Source organism: Amblyomma mixtum, chromosome 3 (assembly GCF_055824585.1).
Source record: "Amblyomma mixtum isolate Tamu chromosome 3, ASM5582458v1, whole genome shotgun sequence".
NCBI lineage: Eukaryota > Metazoa > Arthropoda > Arachnida > Ixodida > Ixodidae > Amblyomma > Amblyomma mixtum.
Genome location: NC_143014.1, coordinates 76,219,421 through 76,245,219, shown reverse-complemented (window position 1 = coordinate 76,245,219; position 25,799 = coordinate 76,219,421). Strand labels below are relative to the sequence as shown.

The 25,799-nt window shown below is 45.7% G+C and overlaps 2 protein-coding genes and 1 pseudogene across 5 annotated transcripts in view; 2 read left to right on the top strand and 1 right to left on the bottom strand.

The window, feature by feature from the left end:
- The window catches only part of LOC149350649 (zinc finger protein ZFAT-like), a 98,128-nt gene that overhangs the window by 22,382 nt on the left and 49,947 nt on the right, over nt 1-25,799 (top strand). For all 4 annotated transcript variants that reach the window (XM_089579732.1, XM_089579733.1, XM_089579731.1 and 1 more), the window contains exons 4-11: nt 2,467-2,634; nt 4,951-5,119; nt 6,691-6,856; nt 9,016-9,289; nt 10,130-10,377; nt 12,582-12,782; nt 24,250-24,450; nt 24,603-24,797. In XM_089579732.1, the coding sequence (XP_089435858.1) occupies nt 2,467-2,634; nt 4,951-5,119; nt 6,691-6,856; nt 9,016-9,289; nt 10,130-10,377; nt 12,582-12,782; nt 24,250-24,450; nt 24,603-24,797 (1,622 nt within the window). The remainder of the gene's footprint in view (nt 1-2,466; nt 2,635-4,950; nt 5,120-6,690; nt 6,857-9,015; nt 9,290-10,129; nt 10,378-12,581; nt 12,783-24,249; nt 24,451-24,602; nt 24,798-25,799) is intronic.
- LOC149350651 (uncharacterized) lies at nt 12,789-19,982 on the top strand. The gene is made up of 3 exons (XM_089579740.1): nt 12,789-14,096; nt 14,417-14,567; nt 17,765-19,982. Exons 1-3 carry the CDS (start codon nt 13,882-13,884, stop codon nt 18,125-18,127), a joined length of 729 nt encoding a protein of 242 aa, XP_089435866.1. The 5' UTR covers nt 12,789-13,881; the 3' UTR covers nt 18,128-19,982.
- LOC149350650 (uncharacterized) lies at nt 20,960-22,612 on the bottom strand (annotated as a pseudogene).

Genomic DNA, 25,799 nt, shown 5'->3' with positions numbered 1-25,799 from the left:
AAATGTCAGCTGGAAAGCAGCATTCCTTTTGTATTGCAGAGTTGAAGCACTTTGAATTGTTTCTAGATGTCACCGCTGTATTGTGCATTCGTTTGTAGGTGCGGTACACTAGTTGTTCATGAACTGTAGGCCAGTATGCCATAAAGGCTTTGCGTGTGTAAATGCAAGTGGCCACTACACTGTATTAAAATTACCGTATTACTGCCGTTTGGCTGGGACCATATTTGTTCTTGGTTTTTCACATTAGTCCGTGTGCAATCACCATTAAACTCACTCATCATGGCATCCAGTTTCGGGATACATGGAAGCAAGTGTATCCACTAATCTAAAAACTCTCCATGAAAATCTTTTGTGGTTGCTAGTGAATGGCAGCACAAGGACAACACGTGTGCATGCGCATATGTCATTCTCTTTCTGGTGCTATTGTCATCACGCCGCCATCCTCTAGCAGTATGCACCATATCTCCCAACAGTGTGTTAACCTTTAATGGTGTTTCTAATCAAATCATTGTGAAATTGGGCACCATGGTCACTAAGCTTTGTGTTGCGCAAGAAAGGAATGGGTTATTAAAATTCAGTTGTTGGTGTATTTAAAGGGACCAACAATTGAATTTTAAATAACCCAGATCTTTTTGTGCAATTGAAAGCTTAGCTTCTTTGGTGTTCGATCCCGCTATGGTTTTGTTAGAAATGCAGCAGAAAGTTTTTACTGAGGATTTTTCGATCAGTGGATGTGCTCTTTTTTTCTTATGTATACTGATACTAGGAACTATGGTCAGCGTGTGCAGTAGCAATTGCACATCAGTGATAATGAGGAACCAAACGCTAGTGTGGCCCCAACCACGGACAGTGACTGGACAGTTTTAATGTAGCTTAAGTGTCCATATGCATTTCCAGAAGCAAAGATGTTACAGCACAGTGATGTACATGTCATCGATGACAATTTTAGTGGACAGTAGCTACCTCCTTGACCTAAGAAATGCAGACCACTGAGCTATCATCTATTTATATTAACTTGAGGAAATTTATCGGTGGTGCGAAGGAAGCATTGCTTTTTATCAAGAAAGAGAAATTGAACTGAGTGCGAACCATAGTAAAATGTGATGAACACTTTTGAAAGAGAAAAGCATTATGCATTTGACAACAAAAAGGTCATAATTTACTGAGACGAGGCCACGTGGTAGGATACTCCAGTAATACTAACATTTCACCGCTGGAGGTTGCTTAATTTTGCTTTATGCAGTTTCAGCCCAAATTAAAAATATAAATCTTCATTTTGTTGCTTTGCAGTGCTTGATTCTGTATGAAGCAATCTCTTTTAATTTCTACCATTTACTGTTTGCTGTTTGCAATGCTGCAACAGGCCATTGCTTGCTAAGCTTTGATATGATGCTGATGTAGTACCTCTTGAGTGATGACTTAATGAAAAACTGAAAATAGGTTTTTTGAACACCTGGTCTATTGGACACCTGAACCGCGCTGTAAGGGAAGGGATAAAGCAGGGAGTGAGAGAAGAAAAAGAGAGAGGTACCGCAGTGGAGGTCCCCAGAATAATTTCGACCACCTTGGGATCTTTAACGTGCACTGACATCGCACAGCACATGGGCGCCTTTTGTTGTTAGTGGCTATTTATTGGTAATAAAAAAGAATAAAAATAAAAATGGAAGGAACAGATGTTGCTAGCTGCGGCATCTGCCATCGAAACCTGAAGCACCTGAGCTGTGGATGGCGGGAATAAAAGGACCGGAAAAGGGAAAGAAAGGGGAGAGCAATAGTAAGAAAGGATAGGGGTAGGGCAGCAATATACACTATGTACAAGTACAGGATATAGAAATAGAAATAAGTGTGGGGTGCTGCACCGCGTGAGGTTTTAAAGAGCGCGCGCGTGCAAATTGCGTGGTGGAGGGAGCGACCGATAGTGGCCCACGCGATGACTTTCACGCCAGCACAGATCGGTAGCCCTGCGCCATTCAGAGCATCGCGCGAGGCCATTGTTCGTGAGGGAACATTGACGCACGCACACACTCACTTGGTTGTCGCACGCCGGCCGCTCAAGGTAAATATTTATATGCCGTGCGCGTGCCGTGTCCTGTCCCGAGAGAGCAGCTTTTGCGATTTTGAGGATTCAGTAGTTGTAGGTTGATGTGTTTATCTACCACACTCATTACTGGGTTGTATTGTCTTTGTCTTACTTTTTCATTTTTGTTTTTTACTGCTCAGCCTCTAAACTTGTGGTTTGAAGAATTGAATTCCCTAAATTGCTCTCTAAAGGCTTAAAATGTTGGCTCGGGTATGAAGGTAGCCTTTGCACTTGATGACAAAATGCTGTCTTTTTTTGAAGTGATTTTGTGAGCAAAGTTAATCTTTTTTTTTGGCAGCGACAAAGCTGTATATATCTGAAAGACCTTAGACAATAGCTTAGTGCACACTGTGTTACCACGCCCTTGCTCTTTATTTTCTCTGCAGAGAACAGTGTGGTCAGTGACATCTTTGCCTGTAGCCTATGTCAGTGCTTTGCATTGAGTGAAGAGGAGATGGTGAACCACGTGAACGAAAGTCACGAGCGCAATGTTTCCAAGGGCTCTGAGGAGGCTCCCTCATCATACTATCGCCTGCAGCAACTGGCGCCCACTGGTATGTCTGGTATGCCTTGTGAAATGCGTACTCCTTCCTCTGAATTTTTATTTATTCATAAATACTGTGAGCCTTTACTGGCTCATACTGGAGTGGGTCACAAGTAATGATGCAAAACTATCGGAAAATTGACTATCGATAGTATCGATAGTTTTTTTGAAACTATCGATAGTGTAAAAAAACTATCGATAGTCTACTATCGATAGTAATACTATCGACTCTACTATCGATAGTAGACTGTCGATAATACTAGCTATAGAACCGCTATCGATAGCAAGGCTATCGATAGTGAAACTGTCGATGGTAAGATTATTGATAGTAACAATATTGATATTATGCATTTGTTGGCCAGCGATATAACCTAAACATTTGCGATACCTGATTGGTTTGACGGTCTCATGTGGCTTAATGTCCCAAAAAAACTAAAGCTATGATTGATGCCGTAGTAGAGGTCTCCGGGTAAATTTCGACCAGCTATGGTTCTTTAATGTGCACTGGGACAGTTCGGAAAAATACCTGGAACTGCATCCGATGAAAGAACAAACAGCCCTTGTGCTGGCTTGCTGACGTAACCGCTGCGGAAATGGTTTTCGCACACGTTTTGCAACTAGGACATTCACACGCTAACATTTTATCCAGCAACTTTACGTAGGGAACGTCTGCAGAGCTCGGTGACGCGTAAGCTGCGAAAACGGGCGAGTCCTGTCAGTTACTCATACCATCACCTCCATACCACACACTCTGGAAACCAAGTTTAGGATGCAGTGGGTATGCGTAGTTGATTTTATAGTATCGATAGTACTACATATAACAAGTAGTATCGATACGGCTATCGATAGTACTATCAATAGAACTATCGATAGTACTATCGATGGTACTATCAATACTACTATCGATAGTACTATCGATGGTACTATCAATACTACTATCGATAGTACTATCCATAGTTTTGCATCACTAGTCACAAGGCAAACAGTGCAAGGTAAAAGAAGAGCATGAAATATAAAGCATGTTAATAATTTTGTCAAAAATAAAACGTATTGCAGCACTCTTTGTTAGGGGGTTGGCAAATACCTTTGCTATTTCTTATTTCCTCTCTTTCTTTCTTTTTGTATGTGAACTTAATGTGTGCTCTGTTTATGCACATATATGCAGAGTCATGGTTGGGAACATTTAATAGGCTGTTTGCGTGTTTAGCAGCTATCCCACATCATTGCGAAATTCTTGCTTTAACACTTTTCTAGTTTGTGCCTTATCTTGAAGGAGAAGTTGGTACTTGGGTTTGTGCTTATTGCACTTTAACGAGGATACTTGCCTAGTTGCACTAAAATGTAGGAGAGATTTGAGTTGGATTAGGTTGATTTAGATGAGCCATATTGTCAGAGTCAGTACGGTCATGGCTGTCTATTGAAAGGTGTGGAAAACTTTCCAGCAGTGTTCCAGTTGACGTTTAGTGTGTACATAAAAATTTTCTCCTTATCGATGGTCTGGGGAGGAGGCACAACTCCTTCTCCCATCCGTGCATACATTATAATTTTATTAAATGCTTTCTGAGAAATGTTCACTCCTACTTGTACCTGATTTGTATTCTGTTTTTCTCTACAAGAAAGTATTAAGCTTCGCATAAGAAGTAAATACAGGTGTAGTCATCACCGGCTGATTTTGCAAGTAAACTGCGGTGTGGCAACACATCATGACCATAGATTTCGGAGGCTAGGCTACACCATCATTGACTTCAAGATTGACCTTGGAGTTGTTTTTGGTATATACATCATGAGTTCCTATCAAGTGGTCGGGAAATTTATAGCAAGTGTAATTTTCTCAGCAATAAATGCGCCCTTTGCTGATGTGAGCATAGCCAGAAAGAGTCATAGAATCAAGATTTACTTAGAGCAAAAATTGTACGGAGTTGTTCTCAGTGTGCCGTTAATAAGAGACCCATAATAGTGGATCAGTGGCTGTCGCATTCAGCTTCTGAGCATGAGTTCATGTGTTTGATCCTGGCCATGGTGGCCACATTTCAGCGGACGCAAGTGCAAGAATGCCTGTGCACTGAGATTTCACAGCATGTGTAAGATCCCCTGGTGGCTGAAATTAATCCGGAGCTCTTCACTATGGTGTGCCCCAAAGCTTACGTTGTTGCTTTTGTATGTAAAAATTCACTGTCAGTTAGTGTTCTTCAAGAACTCTGATGTGAATTCCGGGTACGTTGCTTCTTCTGTTTTCCATGTTTACCATTGTTTGAGCCTCACGCCTTGCTCTCCATGGCGTAGTCCAAGAAAATGGCTGCCCTCTTTTTTTGTTTTATGTGCACAGTGCTCACAACTCCAGGTGAAGAAAGGCGGACACTTCGCATGCTCCCTGTGGATGTCGAGGAGCCTCCGACCCAGCCAACAACACTGCATTTGGTTGTGGAAACGAGCAGTCCACCAGCACCTCCAAAGCGTCGCAGGGGTAGACCTCGCAAAATTGATCAACTGCAGAGGTCTAGTTGGCTTACCTTGTTACTCAGAAGTTGCTACTGTTCTGTTGTGTACTACAGAGTCTCATGTTAGCACTAGAGGCAGTAGCCACTTTGTGCAATGTTTGCTGTTTGCTGTGCACTACTTTGTTTGAAGTGCATTTATGTGACAATGTGTGTGGCCACCTATGCAGTCGTTTTTATGTCATTGTTAATTTTGTCTTCTAGTTAGAGGATGCATGATGTGAAATTAATGTTTTAATGCGAGTTTGTTAATATATTGAGGTCAGGTAGGGGATATTTCCTAAGTGTAGATGTCTCTAGCAAAAGTGCCACGATCAAACTTCTTATCTCTCACTCATTTCAGTGTTTGTTATGCAGAACATTTTTCTGCAAAATTCTTGACTGAGAAAGATTTACATGCTGTATTTAGGCTTGGTTATTGATCAGTTATATTCAGTAATATCATAGGCCCTATTATGGATCACTTCTTCTGAGGTGATATAAGGCAGCAGTCTTAAGTGATCCAGCATATCAACTGTGATCATCAGTGGTTGACATAGAATGAAAGGGGTCAGATGTGAATATAATATAGGCAGGACTTGATTCCAGCTTCGGCAGGGTGCATCAAAACAGATGTCGAAACGTGCTAATATTAGTATGTTTAGGATACTTGGCATTTGGGTGGTAGTCATGTGAGATGCAACATTGTGTTAAAAAACTACCTCAAGAGAATGAATTTAGTAGTGCTGGTTTGGATAGATTCACCGGTGTGGTTAAGTTAGCTTGCTGGTGTTCAAAAAAGTGCTAATGTGCTTGAGCTAGGGCAGATTCGAGGTGATATGAATTGCCTTGTTCTTTTATGGAATGGTTTTTCATTGCGCTATGACTTACTTCATGGTAGTACTATCAAACATTTCAACTCTGTAGCTGAAAGCGCTGTTTAATTTTTCATTGGTGCCAATGATCCCTCCATGATGCAGTTATCATCAGAAGGGCTGTCATGAATACATAAACATGAACAAAACTTTCATTCTTCAACTGGGCTTTGGCTTGACTCAGTGCCACCTTTTATTTTGGAGTCCTCATGGAATACCGAACTATGTTGCCATCAGTGCCAAACAGTGAAGTTCTGAATGTTTTTGCAACTCTGGTGGTACCTTGGGGAGGTCAAGAACCACAAAGCAGAAGAAATGACCTATATTAGCTTAGTTGTGTGCCGTGAAAATTGCACACAACTTCCCTCTTCCCTTTTTAATCACCTCATTCCCTTCCCCAGTGCAGGGTAGCCAACCAGAAACCTTTCTGGTTAACATCCCTGCCTTTCACCCTCTCTGTATCTCTCTCTCTCTCTCATGAAAATTGCGTTGAACTGGACTCATATTTTTTGACGACAGTTTGCTGTGGGAGAGTCTCCAGTTAGTGCCATTCGCTTTAGCGGAGTTCAGCTGTTGTGCAAAGGTTGTCAGTAAGGGGTGCCTGTTTAATTGGGGCAACAACTGTAAACAGTAATGCAGTTCTGTCTTATCGTATGAAACATTGTTTTTAGATGGGAAGACGTGTTTGATTGGTAAGGCACATGTAACGTAATGCAGGCCACTGCCAGCTGTTGTCAAACCTGAAGAAGCGCCAGATGCACTTCTAAGAGGACAAGATGGCCTTTTTCACTGCTCACGCTGCAAGCGGGCCTTCTGCAAGGAGCGGCACATTCTTGGTCACCGCTGTATGGCGAAGGGTGACTACGTTGACAGTTATGACAAGGTGGGGGTCGTTGGAATTGGCTTGCAGTTGTAGCTCGAGTGTTCAAGTGCTATATAAGTTGGTAACGCTTTGTCAGCGTTCTCCGAATTATCATGTACCCTGGATTTTGTAATATCACAACTGTGCACGTTCGTAGTTTGTAATTTGTGGCTCGCAATAAGTGCCAGCCATGGAGGGTTTGAGATAGCGGCTTGACAAAACCATATCAGACCTGCTATCTGTACATGTATTCCCGCATTACCGTGCAAAGGGCAGGCATGCAGATGAACAGTTTGTAGCAATGCTGAGTGCATTATTGACCCCTGCCTCATCATTTTACGGACTTTTAACAACGCACGGTTTGAGAAAATCGCATGCCAAGTTCTTGGAGTCACCGGAGACATTTTCCTCGGTGGTGGACAAGGGGCCTGCAAAATCCATCGCCAGTGATACAACGGCCTCGCTGAAAGTTGCACGATAATAAACTCGATCTCTGCAAATTATGTGTTCAATTACGGCATCGTGCAGCATTCATATAGTGCCATTTAGCCACTGCTCCTGTATGCGCCATGTGTGGTGTCACCTGGCGTGGCAGCCCGAATGTCCGCATTCAACAGATGGCGCCACAGCCCTTTCAAAATGGCACCACTCAAATTTATTTAGTGTTTATAGGTGGCAGTATACGGTATATGTTGTGCGCTATGACCTTTGCAGAGTTTTTTAGGGCGTTTCGCGCAATCTCTGTGTAATTTGCACATCCCCTTTTTGAAGCGTTAATTTAAACAAAAAATGTGCACAAATTACTTGAGTAAATACGGTATTTTGTTGAGCTGTGTGTTTAAATAAGTTTAAGAAATTTACTTTTTTGCTATGCTTTTATGGTGAAAACTCTAATGCCAAATTGTAGTGTGTCCAAAAAAGATTTCTAATTCATCAGTGTAGGCTGTAGATTAGTTTTTTTTTTGTGATAGAAAGAAAGCCCACGAACTGTACAAAGAAACCCACATGACCATCCGCTGGCATGCTGCAACAGCAGTACTCTGAAATCTAGAACTCGTGAACGTAGCCACGCTCGATAGTGCTACATATGTGACAAGGCAAAAACAGTGATGTGGGCAGTGGCGGCAACATTTGAAAGTGATACCTGCGACCTGACTGTATTCAGTGTGGAAAATGGCAAGCGCGGTTGGTTCGCGGTAGTGATATGCTGGCAGAAACACAAAGCAGTGTTCTTAGGCCAGCCAAACGGAAATTGCAACTTCAGGAGAGAAGCAATGTATTGGGACGCAAAGATGCCACATGCAAGAGACCGGGTGTGTAATGCCTGGCCGACCCCTAAGAATGCTTCTTTGTGTTTCGGCCTGTCATTTGTGAAAAGAATCTTTGTAACTGCTTCCTCTTGCTTATAGGAAATGCTCTAGCCTTCTAGTGTTCCGTAATATATTTTATCAGAATGACCACCTGCTTGGAAGCCCCCCTGCCTCCTCATTTCTAGCAAATGTCTGGTTACATGCTGATCATCATCATAAGATTGGAGTAATTCAGTGGGATGCCAACTTTTCCTATCATTCTTTAATTTCTGAAATTTTACACGAGTGGAATCACAATTCAGGTTGTACAATTGCAATCCAAAATCATTTCACGTCTAAAACTAACAAAAAGCCATTACTCATGCATTTTTTTGCTAGGCAGTTATAGGCACACTTGTTCATCAAGTCAGGACCTTAACCTTTGTAGTTTTGTAGTGTTCGTTGGTTACACATTTTCACCATTCACTGTGGTGAACTGTTGCTGTCCTTTGTTTTCTATCCTCGGTGCCATGCTCTTTAGATGCATTCCAGTTAACAGCTCAGTCCGCTTTGTTATCAACCCCTAAGGTCACTTTTGGGGGGTTATTTTAGAGGAAAATGAACTAAGCTACTGTATGCAGCAGAGTAATCATGACAACCCCTGCTTGTTAATTTTTTTAATTTTTTTTTAAACACTTGTTTCTTGCTGTTATGTAACAACATTTTTTAAGCAAGAACAGTTCATGGAATTGTGACCGTTTTTAACTTTCACATAGCTGTTAGCCTTCTTTGTCTCATTTTTTTGTGCTTGGGTAGAGTGAATTCTTTAGTGTCAGACAGGCATTAGCTGGCAGTGGGCTGGCAGCCATTACCATTTTGATTGCCACGCAGAAAGATGAGGAGAGTGGCCTTGTGCCTGACGAGGAAGCCAAGGATGCAGACACAACGGAAGACTTTCGATTGCACCGAACCAGTGAGCGTGAGCCTTGGGCTCGCTATCGTGTTCGCCGAGGTGGATATCGAGGTGGTCGTCGGGGCAACATTAGCCGAGGCACACCTGGCAGTCCAGGCCCAGAGTCGTCTGCTGGACCTGGTGAAGCCAACAAGGAGAATCTTGTGCGCCAGGACCAGGCTGCAGCTGATAAGGCTTCTGAAGGAGGTGCAGGTAAGGTCAAAAGGACGGAGTGGTTCGCAACTCAGCTGCGTTCACACTTTGCTAGCTAGAGCCGTTGCAGTGGCTCAGTGGTTCTGGTGTTCGGCTGCTGACCCAAAAGATGTGGTTTTGATCCCGGCTGCAGCAGTCGCATTTTGGTGGAGGCGAAATTTAGAGGCCCATGTGCTGTGGGATGTGAGTGCACGTTAAAGAACCCCAGGTGGTCGAGATTTCGGGAGCCCTTCACTACGGCGTCCCTCATAGCCTGAGTCACTTTGGGACGTTAAACCCCCATAAACTTTATCATTGAATATAGCTGAATGTAGACTGCAGTGTTCTAATGGAGGTTGTAGTGGCCACTGGTGTCAAATTCTTTGTTTCATCATTCATGGATTGCGCCTTAAGAGCTGCTCTAAAAATGGCACATGCTTCGACTTCTTCTCTTCACTCAGCAGCTGTAACAGTTAAATGTAATAAGCTTGCGCTGTTATTATGATATTTTAAAGAAACCATAGTACAGTCGTCCACAGACCTGCCTAGAGCACTCGGATCTCCGTGCCGTCTGCGCTCCGCAGCGCGCAGAGCAACGTCTGAGCATCAGAGATGTGCAATCTCGAACCAAGCGCTGCTGCTAGACATCGCTGTGCGCGCTGTAGAGTGCAGACGGCACGGAGTTCGAGTACTCTAGGCAGGTCTGTGGACGGCTCTAAATATATGTTGCAGCAGTGAAAATTGCAAAAAAAAAAGAGGAAAGAAAAGAAGAAAGCATAACTTATGCACTGGAAAGTGTGTTACTAAATGAGTAATTTGCATTTTGCTGCTGTGTCCGTGGTGCAACTGGACCTTGTGCAGAAGAAGCAGAGGAGCTACCTCCCCGAAAGCTGCACTGGAGGGAGGACCCACGGCATGTGCCTGTGTTCTCTCGGGATGAGGAGAGGCTGGCCTTTGAGGAGCATCTTAATCGGGTGGATCTGAGCTGCGTCGACCACCTGTACACACAGCACCAAGTGGCCCAAGAGATAACCTGCCCTCCAGGCACCCGCCCGGCTCCTAAAGAGGTCTGCGATCTTCATGTATTCTCCTGCAATGTCTGCAAAAAGGTGAGTATTCCTCCATTCTTCTGTCCATTACTGTACTAGAGCACACAGTGTGATACCATACAGGAATGTGACTTTATTGTACTAGAGAATGGTGCAGAAACGTAGTACTAGAGCCTGGTGCAAAAACGGAAGGCACATGCTGGCGCTTGTTTAAATTTTCTGCACTGAACTGGTTTAAAGGGTGACTGTGTGCAAAAAGATTGCCTGAAACTCAGAAAATTTGCTGCGAATGAAGAGGTTAGCATAGTTTCAAATACCGTATTTACTCGCATAATAGGCGCACTTTTTTTCCAGAAAATCCGGCTCAAAGTTCAGGGTGCGCCTATTACGCGGGGTAAAATTTCCGGAAATTTTTCGACTCGCAAAATTGAACACACCGCGTAAACGCACTCGTGTACGGGCCGCACCCCGTTTTCGCGAAGAAAATGTTAAAAAAAAAAGGCCGTGTAAGGGCCGCACCGAAACTTTCGGAATGCACGCGCCGAGGCCTCCGCGATCGGCTCCGGCTGCGCGCAACGGGCGTTTGATCGCGGAGGCCACACACGCGCACAGGAGCTTCCAGACGCCGCCCAAGGCCAAGCTCATCATCATCATCATCGTTTTCCTCCGCCGTGAGCTTTCGCTATCTATATCGCCATCAGCATCTCCAGCTCGTTTTTTTTTGTTGTTGTTGTTGCTGTCAAGTGCCGGGATTTGCGGTAGCGCGATAGTTATCGTGGTTTATGGCTTTGCCGCGGATCGTTGATGTTTTAGCTCGACGGGCAAGCACCTTAACAGCTACACGGCTGGGAGTTTGCTCTCGAACGCGGCAAGCGTGCGGCAGGTCGGAAAATACGACGTGGCCGAGAAGTGCGGCAGTTGCGACTGCGGCGTCCTTAAATTTTCGTACGCGACTCCAAGGTTTTCGCGGGCCTAAGGGCCGTTTCACATGCATGCGATTCTCGCCTGCGACGCTGCGAATTCGGTCGGTCTGCGACTGGGGAGGGCCGTCGGTCTAGCCGCAGACGGCCTGCGACCAAGTTCCGTCCGGTTGGAATCCAGTCGCAGCGTCGGTGTGGTCGCTCTGCGACTGACCAATGGGCAGCGCCGAGTCGGCACGTGACGTGACGTCACGCGGGAGCAGCTGCCGCGGCCACGACCGGTCTCCAGGCGCGCGAGCGAGAGCGCACGTGCGTCGAGACCTGCCGCGGCAACAACTCGCACGTGACGTGACGTCACGCGCCGTCTCGGCGTGGGGTCACGTGGGAGCTGTTCCCGCGGCGTAAGCAAAACTGTTTATTCTAATCAAAACATACGAAATATTGCCTTGCATCTAAAAACAAGCTGGTCATTATATCATCAACACATTCCGTGCAGTGTTTCTGTTGGGTTTAATCGTGGGTTGCCTATGCGAACATCGAGCAACCTTGCGTGTCCCTCCGACCGAATTCGCTGGGTACGCGTTGCATGTGAAAGCACTGTGCGAAAATCGCACTGCGGCGTCACCGACTAGGCCGACTATTTTCGTTCTAGTCGCAGCATGTGAAACGGCCCTAAGTCGGGAACGTTTCCGGCTGGAGATGAAGCTTTCCAAACAGACGTTTAAAGTGAGCATCCCTGAAAACTGTGTGCGGCTGTTCTACGCGATGTCGTTGTACGTGCTGTGGGTCCGCAGCAGCTGCGACGGCAGCAGCACTAGTAGGGACTAGTAGTCAGTTCAGCAAAAACTTTGTTAAAATAAAGATTGGGAAGCGGGGGGTGGCGAGGCGTCGGCTTGCAATCGTGTAAATACAGTATTGATCACAGTGCCAAGTTCGGGGTGCGCCTATTATGCGCGGAAATAAAAAAATCTGATTTTTCGCGCCCTAACTAGGGGTGCGCCTATTATGCGAGTGCGCCTATTACGCGAGTAAATACGGTAGTTTGTCAACATTTTGCGTAATTGTTGGAGTGAAAACCAAATGCAAACAAAATTTTAAGGTATTATATTACTTCATATAAATCCTATAGGTCTCATTTGGAGTGCAGGTGCATTTTGATAGGCAAGGCTAGGCTGCTAGGCTAGAGGAAGGGAGGGCTGGGCCAGGACCCAGGCGAGGTCGGGTCATTCATTCTGAGAACGTAGTGGAGGGTAAACATGTATGTCTTTTTTTTTTTTTTATGGGACTTCAGACAAAACTGCATTTGGTCATGCACCAGAGAATTACTCCTCTATTTCTTTTCAGGTGTTCAAGACGCAGTCGCACATGAGGTTGCACTGTCTAATCCACACGGATCTGAAGCCTTTCACCTGTCATCAGTGTGATTTCAGCACCAATGCCAAAGGCAACTTGTACACGCATATGCGTAAACACACTGGTAACTACTTCAAATGTTCCCTTTGTGATTTTCGGAGCTGCAACCGGAGCCACATGGCTGAGCACGAGGTAGGTTTCTCTTTGCTACCTTGTGTTAAATTGAGATTTAGAGCTTATTGCATACTTGATAGCTTTGCACAAAAACTTGGCAGCTCTGAGGTATTTATGGAAGCGTGCTAGCAAAGCTAGATGATGTCAATACCATCCTGTAAGGTTGTAGAAATCAAAAGCTGTGGGTACCTGGAATACCGTGAACGTCTTGCAAGAATTGCGGCAGTAGTTGCCAAAGACGTTTGCTGCTGTTGTAAGCTTTTTCAACTGCACTGTATTCATTCACTGTTGTTTCTTCAGAAGCAAGAATGCATGTCATGTTAAGCAGGTTTCTTCATTCCCCCAGGATTTGCACACTCTGTGTCCTTTGAGAGATAAAAATATTATATATTATGGTTGTCTGTGGTTGTTCTCAGACATTTGCTGCCCTCTGCATTCTGTGTTATCCATGCTGGCTTGATACACGTTCCATTTCAGATAATAGGTGTAGCCATGAGGTTCAGAAGGTGCGATTGGCACCACCAGGCGTTGACCATGTGGTGTGTGTGTGCATAGTAATGGCATGTTGTGAAGGACGATGCAATGTTAGTAGCCACAGATCAAATCCTTATTACTGGTACTTTACTTTAGGACAAGGTGTGTTCTGACAGAAGTCCTCAACCCAGACTTATCCTTAACTAAGCGTTGTTTTGAACATAGAGGACTAGCTAATTTTTTGCATTACAGTAGCCTTGAATCGGGTGATCTTATACCCCTGTCACACGGGTACTTTCGATCCTCATTGAGTCGATGCTCATCGAACTCAATGCAGATCGACGGTTGTCACACGGCCACTTTCAAGTGCAATCGAGCTCGATCCCGCTTGACTCGATGCCGACTCCTCAAGAGTGCTTGAGGTTCCAAGCGCAATCGCAAGCACTCTCGCCCTCACGAAGCTATAACAATAAACACTAGGCAACAAAACAAAACCACAGTTGTTGTTGTTGTAATTGATTAAAATGCAAGACAGAACATTCTCAGGCACTATCCCTGCTTATATGAAAACATATTTATAAATAATCTCGACACCATGCTACAAACTTCGTCGTCCCCCGTCAGCTCGTCAGTGTAAACAAAGATGGCGTCCTCCGGCTCGTCGACGCGCAAACTGTGGAGCGAGCGCGAGACAGCCGCTTTTATAGACTGCTGGCAAGACCGCCTCGACGATTTGCGGCGCCAGGAGAGGAACGCCGCAATCTACGCGGAAATCGCGGAGGCGTTGCGGGCCCTTGGATTTGATAGAACAGCAGCAGAGGTGCGGCACAAGATTAGAAACTTGACGCAAATGTACCGGTAAGTAAACTGGCGTTTGCTGCGAAGCGCTTATTAGTGGGGCTGTGCATGTTAACGACGCAGCATTTTTAGATGGCCTTCAAGTACACAGGCCTTTGCTTTTTCACCTGCGCCTGTTCTGTTTCGTTGCTTCGAATTCACGCTTCACGAGATGTCATTGCAAGTCTCCATTCATTTTGGCTGGCGTCTGAATGTAAAATCTGGCAGGCTTGTTTCTGTTTACTATAGAACTAATGACGGCTTCTCTTGTCGCTTTTAAATGCACATTGCACTGCCATTCAGCAGTTATGTAAATTTGCGTGACTTTCCATCCTTTTTAGGGACATCAACAAAAACGGAACTACCACAGGATCGGTCGCCATCCAATGGCCCCATTACAGCCGCATTCATGAATTCTTGGGGTCGTTACCCATGAACGACCCCTCGCTCGTTCTGGAAACCTGCTGTGCTGCGGGAGCCACTGTAGAGGAGGTATGTAGATCAAATTTAAGATTGGCAAGGCACTTGCCAAAAAAGTGGTGCTCTATCACTTTGTCACCTTTTCATATGCATCACCATGAACTTTGGAAAATGGCCTTTATTGGAGTAGCTATGATCTTGTGGTCATGAAATATGTGGCACACTCCAATGCTAAATAAAAATGCCAAGGTGACATCACATACAAAATGCAAACAGCCTGACATTAGTAGTCTGTCTTTTAGAACTGCTGCACGTTGCATAGCACACAGCATGTGCTAGGTTGCATTTGAGCCATAGTGATGTTTATCTCTAGTTCCATCCTCTCCGCATCATATTTGTTAGTGCTGTCATCCTGTAGCGCTACAAAGTATCAACCACCTTACGTTTCAAGTGTGGTCATGATGTCAACAGAATCTGCCATAGATGGCCCCTGAAGGCATTTGCTGAGGCAGTAAGTAAAGAAAACATGTCCTTGGAAGAAACATTGCCAATGTATTTCGAAAGCCTGATTACTTCTCTGAAACTTCTCTGAAGCCTGAAACTTCTCTCCACTAGATGGCAAAAGAATATAAGTGTGCCAGAAACAAAATCTGTCTAATATTGTCACGGGTCGTCCAAACGAAGCGGGTCGTGGGGACACAGGAGGACCGGGACCACAGGAGAGCAGGCGCCAGAGACAGTCCAAGGGGTCGCAGCCAAGCTCACGAGCGATTCCCACCGAGCCTCTTCCTCTTTGCCGTCGATCGGCTCCCCGCTAGTTGAGGATGACGTTAAGTCGGAAATCACAATTAACACACATGACACTGCTCCCCTCCCGAAAGACGCATCGTCCCGTTGCGCAGAGAGGCAAAATCAAGGCTGAAAAGTATGCATATAGCGCGAAGAGTTAGGCCACGTGCTCCGAGCGGTCACAATACTCTTTGAGGCGAGCGACGTGAACAACTTCGGAGGCAGGCGGCGGCGGGGCACCAGTGTTATGATCGGCAGCACTTCGTAATTTAACTCGCCTGTATGGCAAATCACCTCGTACGGGCCAAAGTATCTTTTCAGCAGCTTCTCGCTAAGGCCACGGCGTCGAATTGGAGTCCACACTCACGCAATCGCCAGGATTGAATTTAACATCACGATGGCCTTTGTTGTATTGGCGAACACCGACTCGCTGGCAGGCTTGGATGCGAAGGCGGGCCAGCTGTCGGGCTTCTTCCGCACGTTGAGCGATGAGTTGAGCATCGGCGTGAGTGTAGACATCTGGCTGGTGGGGCAGCATAGCGTCGAGCATGGTAGTGACTTCCCTGCCATGCACCAGGCGACTGGCGTATGCGATGACACGCTCGGTGCCGTTCTGATGCTCGATCAAGACGGCCCCGAGGCCCGTGTTACTAGCGTCAGTGTGTACCTCAGTCGCGGCGTCCTGATCAAAATGGCCTAGTACAGGGGAAGCCTGCTGGCGCTGTTTTAGATGGTCAAATGCAATCTGCTCTTCATCAGACCACTGAAAGTGGACGGACTCTTTCCTGAGGCGAGTAAACGGTGCGGCGATATCCAAAAAGTTGGGACAAAGTGTCTAGTAAGCGCAGAGGCCCAGAAATCTCCGCACAGCGTTCTTGTCCGACGGCCACTGTTTTATCGGGATCAGGACGGACGCCCTCGTGACTGATGACGTGACCCAGAAACTTCAGTTCGTCATAGGCAAACTGGCACTTCGTTGGCTTGAGGGTGAGGCCGGCGTTCCTGATAGCCTGCAGGACTGCTTTTAGGCGAACCAGATGTTCATTAAACGTGCTTGAAAAAATGCCTACATCAAGGTAGACAAGGCATGTTTGCCACTCGAGGCCGGTGAGCACGGTGTCCATAACGTGCAGGAAGGTCGCTGGAGCTGTACAGAGTCCATCCGGGGTGACGAAAGCAGTCTTCTCTCTGTCGCGCTCATCCACTTCTATCTGCCAATACCCACTTTTAAGGTCGAAGGATGTAAAGTAACGGGCATGGCACAGGCGATCAAGAGCGTCATCGATGCGTAAAGGTGGATATACGTCCTTCTTCGTGACTCTGTTGAGGCGCCGGTAATAAACACAGAAGCGAAGGGTGCCTTTTTTTTTCCTCACCAGCACCACCGGAGCAGCCCACAGGCTGTGAGATGGTTGGATAGTGTCATCAGCCAACATTTCGCGCACTTGATGTTGTATAGTTTCGCGTTCTTTTAACGAAATCCGATAAGGTGACTGACGAACAGGATGGACAGCGTCGTCGGTAATTATTCTGTGCTTTGCTATTGGCGTCTGGCGAACCCCTGGTGACATAGAAAAGCAGTCGTGGAACTCACCCAGCAGAGCGATGAGCTCGTCTCTCTCCTGAGCAGAGAGTTGCGGTGCAATGCTGACACCTAAAGGCAGCGTCGAGTGCTTGGGAGGGAGCGGACAGGAAGGAGCCGCAGACAGGGTCTCAGCGTCAACAGGGGCGTTGAGGCGCTCGATGAGGCCGATTACTGTGCCCTTGGTGAGGTGCTGCGGTATGCTGCAAAAGTTGGTGACGAGGACTTCGGTGCAGCCAGAGTGAAGCCGCGTGACACCTCTAGCAACACCAAAACCCCTGTCAAGAAGCAGCTGCACATTACCCTCACGAAGAACTTCGCCAGGGGCAACTGGTGCGGACTTGACCAGCAGGAACATGCTTGAGTCGGGCAGCAAAGTCACGTGGTATGCGCGCGCGCCTCTGAGCTCGGCGTGTCAAGGCAAGGTCGACAAAGGGTGAAGCGACAGTCGGCGAGGTCGATAACAGCGTTGAACTCGGTCAGAAAATCCATACCGAGAATAATATCTCTCGAGCAGCGCTGCAAGACGACGAAGGTTACAGGGCACGTGAGACCGTTAATCTCAACACGAGAAGTGCAGCGGCCTACCGAGGTGATGAGGTGGCCTCCGGCGGTTTGGATTTGTGGGCCATCCCACTGCGTGAGTACTTTGCGAAGGCGGCGGGACAGCTCCCCACTTACAACGGAGTAGTCGGCGCTGGTGTCGACGAGGGCCATCGTGGCGTGGCCATCGATAAGTACACATGACAATATCACTGCTTCAATTCACACCTAGTCACTGGAGACATCCTTGTTTCACACACGCAGAAATTATCCCACACTTCTCACCTCTCTATGGAGCAAAAACATTAACAGGCAAACATAATAAATTGTTGCTTCTCTGTTCTATATGATGCAGATCATTGTTGACATGGTGGTGGGCACCAACAACAGTGGTGCTGAGGATGCCAACCCAGCACTGGCGTCACAAGAGCACACGTTGAATGCGGACGACAGCCAGGTCGTTGAACGTGTTGCAGCCGAGTCCGTGGCCATTGAGGAAGGAGGAACTGAGGGGCAGGCAGGCATCCGCGAGCAGCACCCCAGAAAAAGGATGCGCACTGCTTCGTCTGACTTCAGACAAGCTCTGCTCACGGAGCAGAGGATGCTGCGTGAAAGCTTTGAGGCGTGCCACGCCAGAGAAATGGAGATGAGGCAGCGGCACTTGACCCTGCAAGAAAAATTGGTTAATGCTGTCGCGAAATTTTTTGAATTGACATAAGAATTTTTTTTTTTAACCCTTTCAGGCGCCATTTTTTGTTTTCACTGAAATCAATTATTTTTTCACCTAAGTAGTATATTCAGAAACGTGAAAGACCAGCAGGTCAGTTCTTACAACGATGTGGAGAATTCCATACAAAGTGTCAGATTTGTTAGAAATAATAACATCAAAATGTTCTCGTGTGTCAGGCAAACACCCTAGGGATCGTGGAATCGCTTTTTGTTTGGAAGATTCACATTATGCTCAAAATTGAGCAAAAACAATCTATGTTTTCACTCGCGGCAAAATCTGTCTGCACAAAAACGGCAGACAAAGTGCTACCTAGCTCACTCTTATGTATAATATTATTTACTGCATTCGCTACATGGTACAAAAAAGCAACTTATTTGCAACAAGAAGGGTACTCAATTTGACTGAAATAATGAAATCACTGTTAAGTGCTCCAGTTTCTCGGAAAAAGCTGTAAGTTTGCCGCTTACACAATTGTGTACAAAGCGCCTGAAAGGGTTAAGGGCACAGGGTTAGCCATATGCATTCCATGCGTATTTATGCATAATTAATACCTATTTTATTGGCAACTATACCACACAGCTCATTAAGTTTCATTTTAATCTATTTGCCATACTCTCAGCAAATTTTTACGGTTTTCTGATTTTTTCAGAGTTGTATGTTTGTATTTTGGCAATTTTTACTTTGCCGACCAGTTTTCTTTTTGTGCTAGTTTTCAGATTCGTCGGTTTTCTTGATGTTTTACCCCTGCTTTCATCTCAGCAAGTCGCGCCGTGCACTTTTTTATCCTGTGTGACATTTTCTTCAAGGCTATGTGCAGTATGGCATTATTTGATATGACTCCAGTTTTATAGTTTTTGTTTTTCTACCTTGCTGTTGTGCATTTGTTGCACTTGTTTTAGTGCCTGTGTGATGTTGCGCAGCAATTTGTGATATTGAAGGCAATGTTAACCACATGCAGTATAACATCATCTGATGTGACTCCAGATTTTGTCTCTTTTCTTTTCCGTGCACATTTTTTGCATTTGTTCCAGTGCCAGAGCAATGTTGTGCAATGATTTGTGGTACTCAAGAATGCGTTAACTATGTGCAATATTACATTATCTAATGTGATTCCTTTCGATTTTATCTATTGTTTTGTTTTCTTTTTTGCTGTTGGCATTTGGTGCACTTGTTTCAGTCCATGTGTGATGTTGCGCAGCAATTTGTGATATTGAAGGCATTGTTAGCCACATGCAATATGACATCATCTGATGTGACGTAAGGGAAGGGAGGAAGGTGGGAGTGAAAGAAGAAAGAGAGAGAGGTGCCGTAAATAATTTTGACCACCTGGGGATCTTTAACCTGCACTGACATCGCACAGCACACGTGCGCCTTTTTGTTCCGCCTCCATCGAAACGTGGCTGCCACAGTTGGGTTCGAAACCGGGTACTCCGGCTCCTTAACCACTGAGCTACCACGGTGGGCCGATACTCAAAGCTGTGTTACCTATGTGCAATATTACATTATCTAAAGTTACTCCTTTCGATTTTATCTATTGTTTTGTATTTCTTGTGCTTTTTCCAGTACCTGAGTGATTTGCAATAATCACGGCAATGTTAACCACATGCGGTGTGACGTGTGAGGTTACTCCTTACAATTCTGTTTATTATTTTGTTTTTCGTTCTTGCTGTTTTATGCTTTTTGCGCCTGTTCCAGTACCTGTGCAATATTTCGCTGCAGTTTGTGATATTTCTCCTGTGATATATTATATAGCAACAAAGCATTGTGGGCATGTTGGTAATTCATGGTCAGACAACAGGACTAGCATACAAATACGAAAGACAAAATAAAGCTAGCCAGCGTCTTTTTGTCTTGTCCTTCATCTTTTTGCTTTGGTTGCATTGAATGTAATGTATGCATTGTTTTGTAAAGTGTTGGCTGCCAAGCCTGTAAAGAGGTATGAACTTTGATATTTTGTGCGTCTCCTACGTGTTCTGTTATTGTTTCACACAGTTTCTTAAAGGAAATGCATTGTACCAACTAGCCAGCCTGAAAACACGGTTATCGTAAATGGATAGCACTGTTTACCTCAGTTCTGTGCTCGCTGCTTGTAGTGTTCTAGGATTGCAAGTCGTACTGCAGTACCAGTTGTGGTTTGAGCATCTGTGACTCTCTGTGGCTGCTCATACAGGGCCTCGGTAACTTCTTCATCAGAGGTCCAGTCTTGCATGACGTGGTTGCCAAACGCTTCACAGATGTTGTTCAGCATACAGCAGGCGCGAATCACCAGTGGAGCAGTATCTAGGCTGCATTCCATCCCCTTCATGCAGAACCTAAATCATGCCTTCATTCTGCCAAACGCGTTCTCCACCACCCTTCTGGCCTTCGACAAGTGGTAGTTCAATCTCTTCATGTCGGCATCCAAATGGGCGCTGTGGCTGAAGGGTTTGATTAAGTGGGCTGTGAGGGGAAATGCTTGATCGCAGAGGATCAGTGGAGGCACAGCTGTTCCACTGATGACTACAGCTGGCGACTGAAATGTTGGCCCATTTATGAACTCGACCAGCCGGGAGCGTTGGTAGATGTACGCATCGTGGCAGCATCCTGGTGAGCCAACATTCACGTACAGGAAGCAGTACCGGTGGTCTACCAAGGCGAGCAGCACAATGCTGTGCCTATGAAAAAAAAAAAAAAAACAGCATTAAAAGAATTCTTCATAAATCATGGACAAGCACAATGAGTTGTGAACTGAAGACTTTTGCATTAGCAAATTCGTATTATTGCAATGCTGCCTTTATGGCTTCAACATGTAAGCTCTACATAAGCCAAGTATGAGATAACTCACCAGCCTTTGTAGTTGTAATAGTCCAATGCGCTTTCCTTCGGCGGCGGCACGGGGAAATGGCACCCGTTGAGTGCCCCCATCGCTTGTGGGAAGTCGCAAACGGCACTAAACTCTCTTATGTGGTCGCCCATTGCGTCTGGAGAGGGCATACTGACCCACTTGTCCTCGAGTAAGCACACTACGGTGTCTCAAAACTCCCGGTAGATGCTGTTGGCAGTTGATCGCCCCAGGCCGAAAAGATTGGCCACAGACCGATCTTCTGCCGAGGAGCACAGCTTATACATCGCCACTGCAACGCGCTTCTCGACAGAGATGGCCAGCCTCATATTCGTATCGACGCACTGCAGCAGAGGCCGGCAAGCTTCGACTATGTACCGGAACGTCGAAGGCATCACACGAAAGCTTTGCTTGAAGAATCGCTCACCGAGGTGGGGGAGTGTGTCCTCAAACCAGCGTTCGTTGCGATTGTACATCCACCTGTCCCGGTGGACTGTACCATCGCACGCAACCGCAGCCGCAATACACAGCTTGTTCGCAAAAAGCAGCTGCCTTTTTGCGCTGTCTGTCTTTGCTTTAGCCGCCTCAATCTCGACTTCGAGGTCAGCAGCCACCACCATCATGAGAGCAATCTCGCTCTTGCTTTCTGAACTCGTAATAATTCACAGAGCTGCCACAACAAAGCTTTTGGTTTTGGCGCCAATCGCTTTCGCAACTGGCTGCGGATTTGGCTGCCGCTGGCCCCGACTGCACAGCGTTGCCGGACATCACCATGTTATGGCTTTTGGAGGAACATTTGGCGCCACCTAACGCACATGAGGGAAACTTCTCGATGAGCATTGAAAATGCCCGTGGAGCACCGGAGCGTGCTCAAAAATCTCGATGCAGATCGAGTTCAATGAGCATCGAAAGTGCCCGTGTGACAGGGGTATTAGGCTTCTGGCATCATTCACAGCAGTATTGGAGGCCAGTGTGAGCTGACCATGCTATGGTCATGCATAGCCTGGTGTTAATAGATTCCAACCGGCATTCTCTAGAATCTGATGTTTAAAGGGACTACAAACCTCATTATGAAGTGTGTCTAAATTATCAGATTGCCTCTGATGACTGTTAGGTATGCAGATCTTACCAAGGATCAAGCTTTATTGAGAGAAAATAAAGTGTCAGCATAAGTACCGTTACTCATCACATACTTCACTGCAGTATGAGTGATAAAAATTTTGTGATGGGCAAGTTATTGGCTTCGGTAAGTAAAGTGTTTGAAAGTTAACAGCAATTGGAACGTATAAGGTAGGATATTTTGTGTTTTGGAGCAGTTTTCATTGAAGTGGTGTATGAATAATAGGACACAAAGCACAAAAGCCATCAAAACAACAAAAAAATGTAATGGTGTTGCCATGCATGCCTGGCCCATTCTAAGCAATGCATGGCTTAAGGCGTATTCAAAAGCCTGGGTCTGGCCTAGCTTGGGCCACTACAGTTAATCCTGGATGTAATGAAACTCCATGTAACGAATTCCTCGATATTATGAAGTTTCTCCAGTTCCCAATGCCGCATCCATTGAAGCACGTGTATTTGTGGACTCCATGCACTGAAGGTGTTACGGTGATTGACCTTGATATAACGAACTTGCTGCACTGACCGTCTATCATCTGTTATTGCATTACTTGAAATTTGACTGAACCACATGAAAGTTTCACGACGATAAACATTAACTGTCATAAGGAATGTCTACGATAGCAACGCGCAACTGCCGTTGACACAACATTCTATGCTTCAGCGCCATCGGCTCTTCTATGCGGTAAACACAGCAGTCTCCGCTGCTTTCGTTTTTTTTAACACTACGTGGCACTACAGTAGTTTATGCTCAGAAGCAGCAAAAAACAATAGGACATAAAAAAAAAGGTATGAGGTGCTCACTTGATTCCGGCGCCGACAGCTGTTGTGTTTCGGAAGTGGGGACAGTGGAGAGCACAGGCGACACGACGCGAAGTGAGTTGAGGCAAAGTGACGCAAGGCCGAAATGACGCAAGGCAAAGGGAAAGTCTGTTTCCTAGGGTAATGGTGGCGGGCAGACCGAGAGCGAGAACATGCAGGAACAGGCAGGTGCCTCCATGGCTGATCTAGTGGCAGCGATGCGACGGCGCATGTTCTCCTCTGGCCCATTCGTGGTGCCTCTGACTCCTTACTCCCCCATTCTCCCCACCTTACTCATAGCGGTGTTATGTGAGCAGCGGTGGCGGTGGCCGCTACCACAGTCATGTTATCAGCGCAATCGTAATCGTTGCTTCGCATTTATGCCTTTGAGTAGCAGCAGTTTGCTGTAAACATTTTCAAGATGATTTAACCAACATGGGTCTACAGTAGCCTTCAATAAATCATTCCTACCTACAGCAATAGAAAATTGGAACCAGTTACCAGACCACTTTGTAAACAAGCGTGACACTACTAAATTTAGAGACTCACTAATCGAACATTACAGCAAATGAAAAATCAACCTCGTGCTTTGATTTTTATCATTTATTTTTATTGTTACTATTCCCTCCTTTAGCCTATCCGCCACCATGTATTGATTAGAACTGCATCTTAACATTTCACAATGTATTCCAGTTTTTTTTTGTTTATTTCCTTTTTTTTTGCATTGCATTGTGTTGTATTTTACGGTATTAACCGTATTAACCTTCTTGCGGTGAGCCAGGTAAATTTCGGGCGATGCTACTGGAAGCATTTTAGGTGGCGTAACGATGCCTCCGCAGGCCCCAAACTTTTATCTCTATTTTGTCTCATCCTCTCCATGATGGTACTGCAGTGTGCCAGGGCCTGACTTGTGTTGTCTTTTTTGTGTGGCTCACCGGCAGAGATTTACGTGTGTTAAGTCAATAATGCTGGCATTCCATAACATTTTTACTATCGTTGCATGTCTTAATTACATACCATGCAACTTAAAGCATAAAATCTACGTTTAACACAGTGTTCCGAATTGGTAAGGCTCTTGTTAATACACACAGATGTATCGGGATGATGTGTTGGAACTGAGTGCAATAAACTAGTGACTAGGGTTGTGCGAATATTAGAAATTTCAAATAGGTAATGAATAGTGTTTGCTATTCGATTCGATTTGTATCACACTTATCTTTTCAAACTGTTCGAACCTTGCCAAGTTAATGCCAAGATACTAAGATGATTTCATGGGCTTTGGTCTGGTCCATGCTTTAAACTTCAGGCCAAGGCCAGGCTTCATGAAATAGGCTATTTAAGGAGTGCATCACTTTGTTGTGGTTTCTTTCAGGCAACACACAGCACTGTGAGGCAACGCTGTGAGCTGTGCAGCAATGACTACAACACAATTAAGTCTCTTGTGAACCATGTCCGGAAGTACCACACAAGCCCAGCAGGAAAGCGATATCTTGCTTCCTTTCAAAGCAAGCAACTTCAGAACATGGCTGTATTGCATATATGTCACCTTTGCAATCGCAAGTTCAAGAAAAAGGTAGGTGTTTTGCTGGCCAGATACATTGCTTGCTCAAAATTTTGCTGCCTGTGTCAGCTATGGGGCTGACGAAACATGCTGCTCTCTTGATTATTGTTATGCGGTCATATAAAAGTTGGCTGTGCTTACAAATTGCTTTGTTCTGGGCTCAGGTGGACCGGGATCGGCATCTGTTTGTGCACAATGTCCCTGAGCCGCCGACCGCATATCAGTGTGGACTCTGCGGCTACCAAGCTTCACGAAGAACCTATTTGGAAAACCACTATCGTAAACATCGTCTCGTGTATGTTTGCTCTGTATGCTGCGGCTTGCACCTGAGTGCCACAGCTCTTCGAGCACACCTGCAGGTGCGTATATGTTGTTCTTAGTGTTCAGAAATGTATGTGCTAATCAGTAGTGCAGACAAGTTATTGTGCATGTTTAGTCAGAGCACTAGAAAGTATAGCATAGGAACCAGTTAACTTGATAGGCTGCTGTGCTGAATTATTGGCTGGGAAAAGGAATTGCCATATTTTACAAGTTTGAGTGCACCCAGGTTGAACAGAGCTAAAACTTCTTGCTGGAACTACCTTACTGCATCATTGAATTCCTCATATGTCCTGTCCCCCTAGCCATTGTTTTCTTTCCCAAAGCTGCAGCGCACAGTGTTCCTTTTGATCACTGCTAAAACACACTGAGGCGTCTTTGATTACAACTAAATAATGCTGAATTTTTTTTTTTGAAAATCTGGTTTCAAGTTAGTCTGTGCAATAGAAAAAAATGGCTGGCGGGTTAGCACTGCTAAGCACGTAATATTGTGCGAAAGCACAGTTTTTTGCAGGTGGTCACCTCCGCCACATACCTCAAAGCACAGTTGAGGTATCTACTGACCCAGCAAGGCAGTTATGCGCCCTTCCTTTCCTCAAAATCAGTGGTGTCTACAACGTTGTCAACGCCAACACCAATGAACGCCGGTGGCCTATTGCTCCAGGGCTACATTTCTGCCACAGCGTTGTCAGCGCCAACACATGCAGCGCACATCTCTCTGTCGCCACCGCCACATACCTCAAAGCGCGATTGAGGTGTCCACTGACCCAACAACATTGTCAGCGCCAACGCCAGTGAGCCAAATCAACGCCGGTGGTTGCTCCAGTGCTGCCTTTCTGTCACATTGTTGTCAGCCCCAACACATGCAGCTTTCTCTCTCACTTCTCTCTCTCTCACTACCACCACATAGCTCAAAGCACGATTGAGCTGTCGGCTGACCCAGGGAGCCAGTTATGCAACTCTCCTTTCGTGTCTGTCTTAGAGGCTTCACGCCCACATGTGGATTTTGTGGGTCAGGAGGCTAATAATAGTTATGCACTTAA

Bases quoted from the DNA above. Each gene is read 5' to 3' on its own strand.
- LOC149350651 (XM_089579740.1), top strand. From the start codon at position 13,882: ATGGCGTCCTCCGGCTCGTCGACGCGCAAACTGTGGAGCGAGCGCGAG. The intron at 14,097-14,416 runs GTAAGTAAACTG...CATCCTTTTTAG, and splicing joins AACTTGACGCAAATGTACCG to GGACATCAACAAAAACGGAA. The intron at 14,568-17,764 runs GTATGTAGATCA...TATATGATGCAG, and splicing joins CGGGAGCCACTGTAGAGGAG to ATCATTGTTGACATGGTGGT.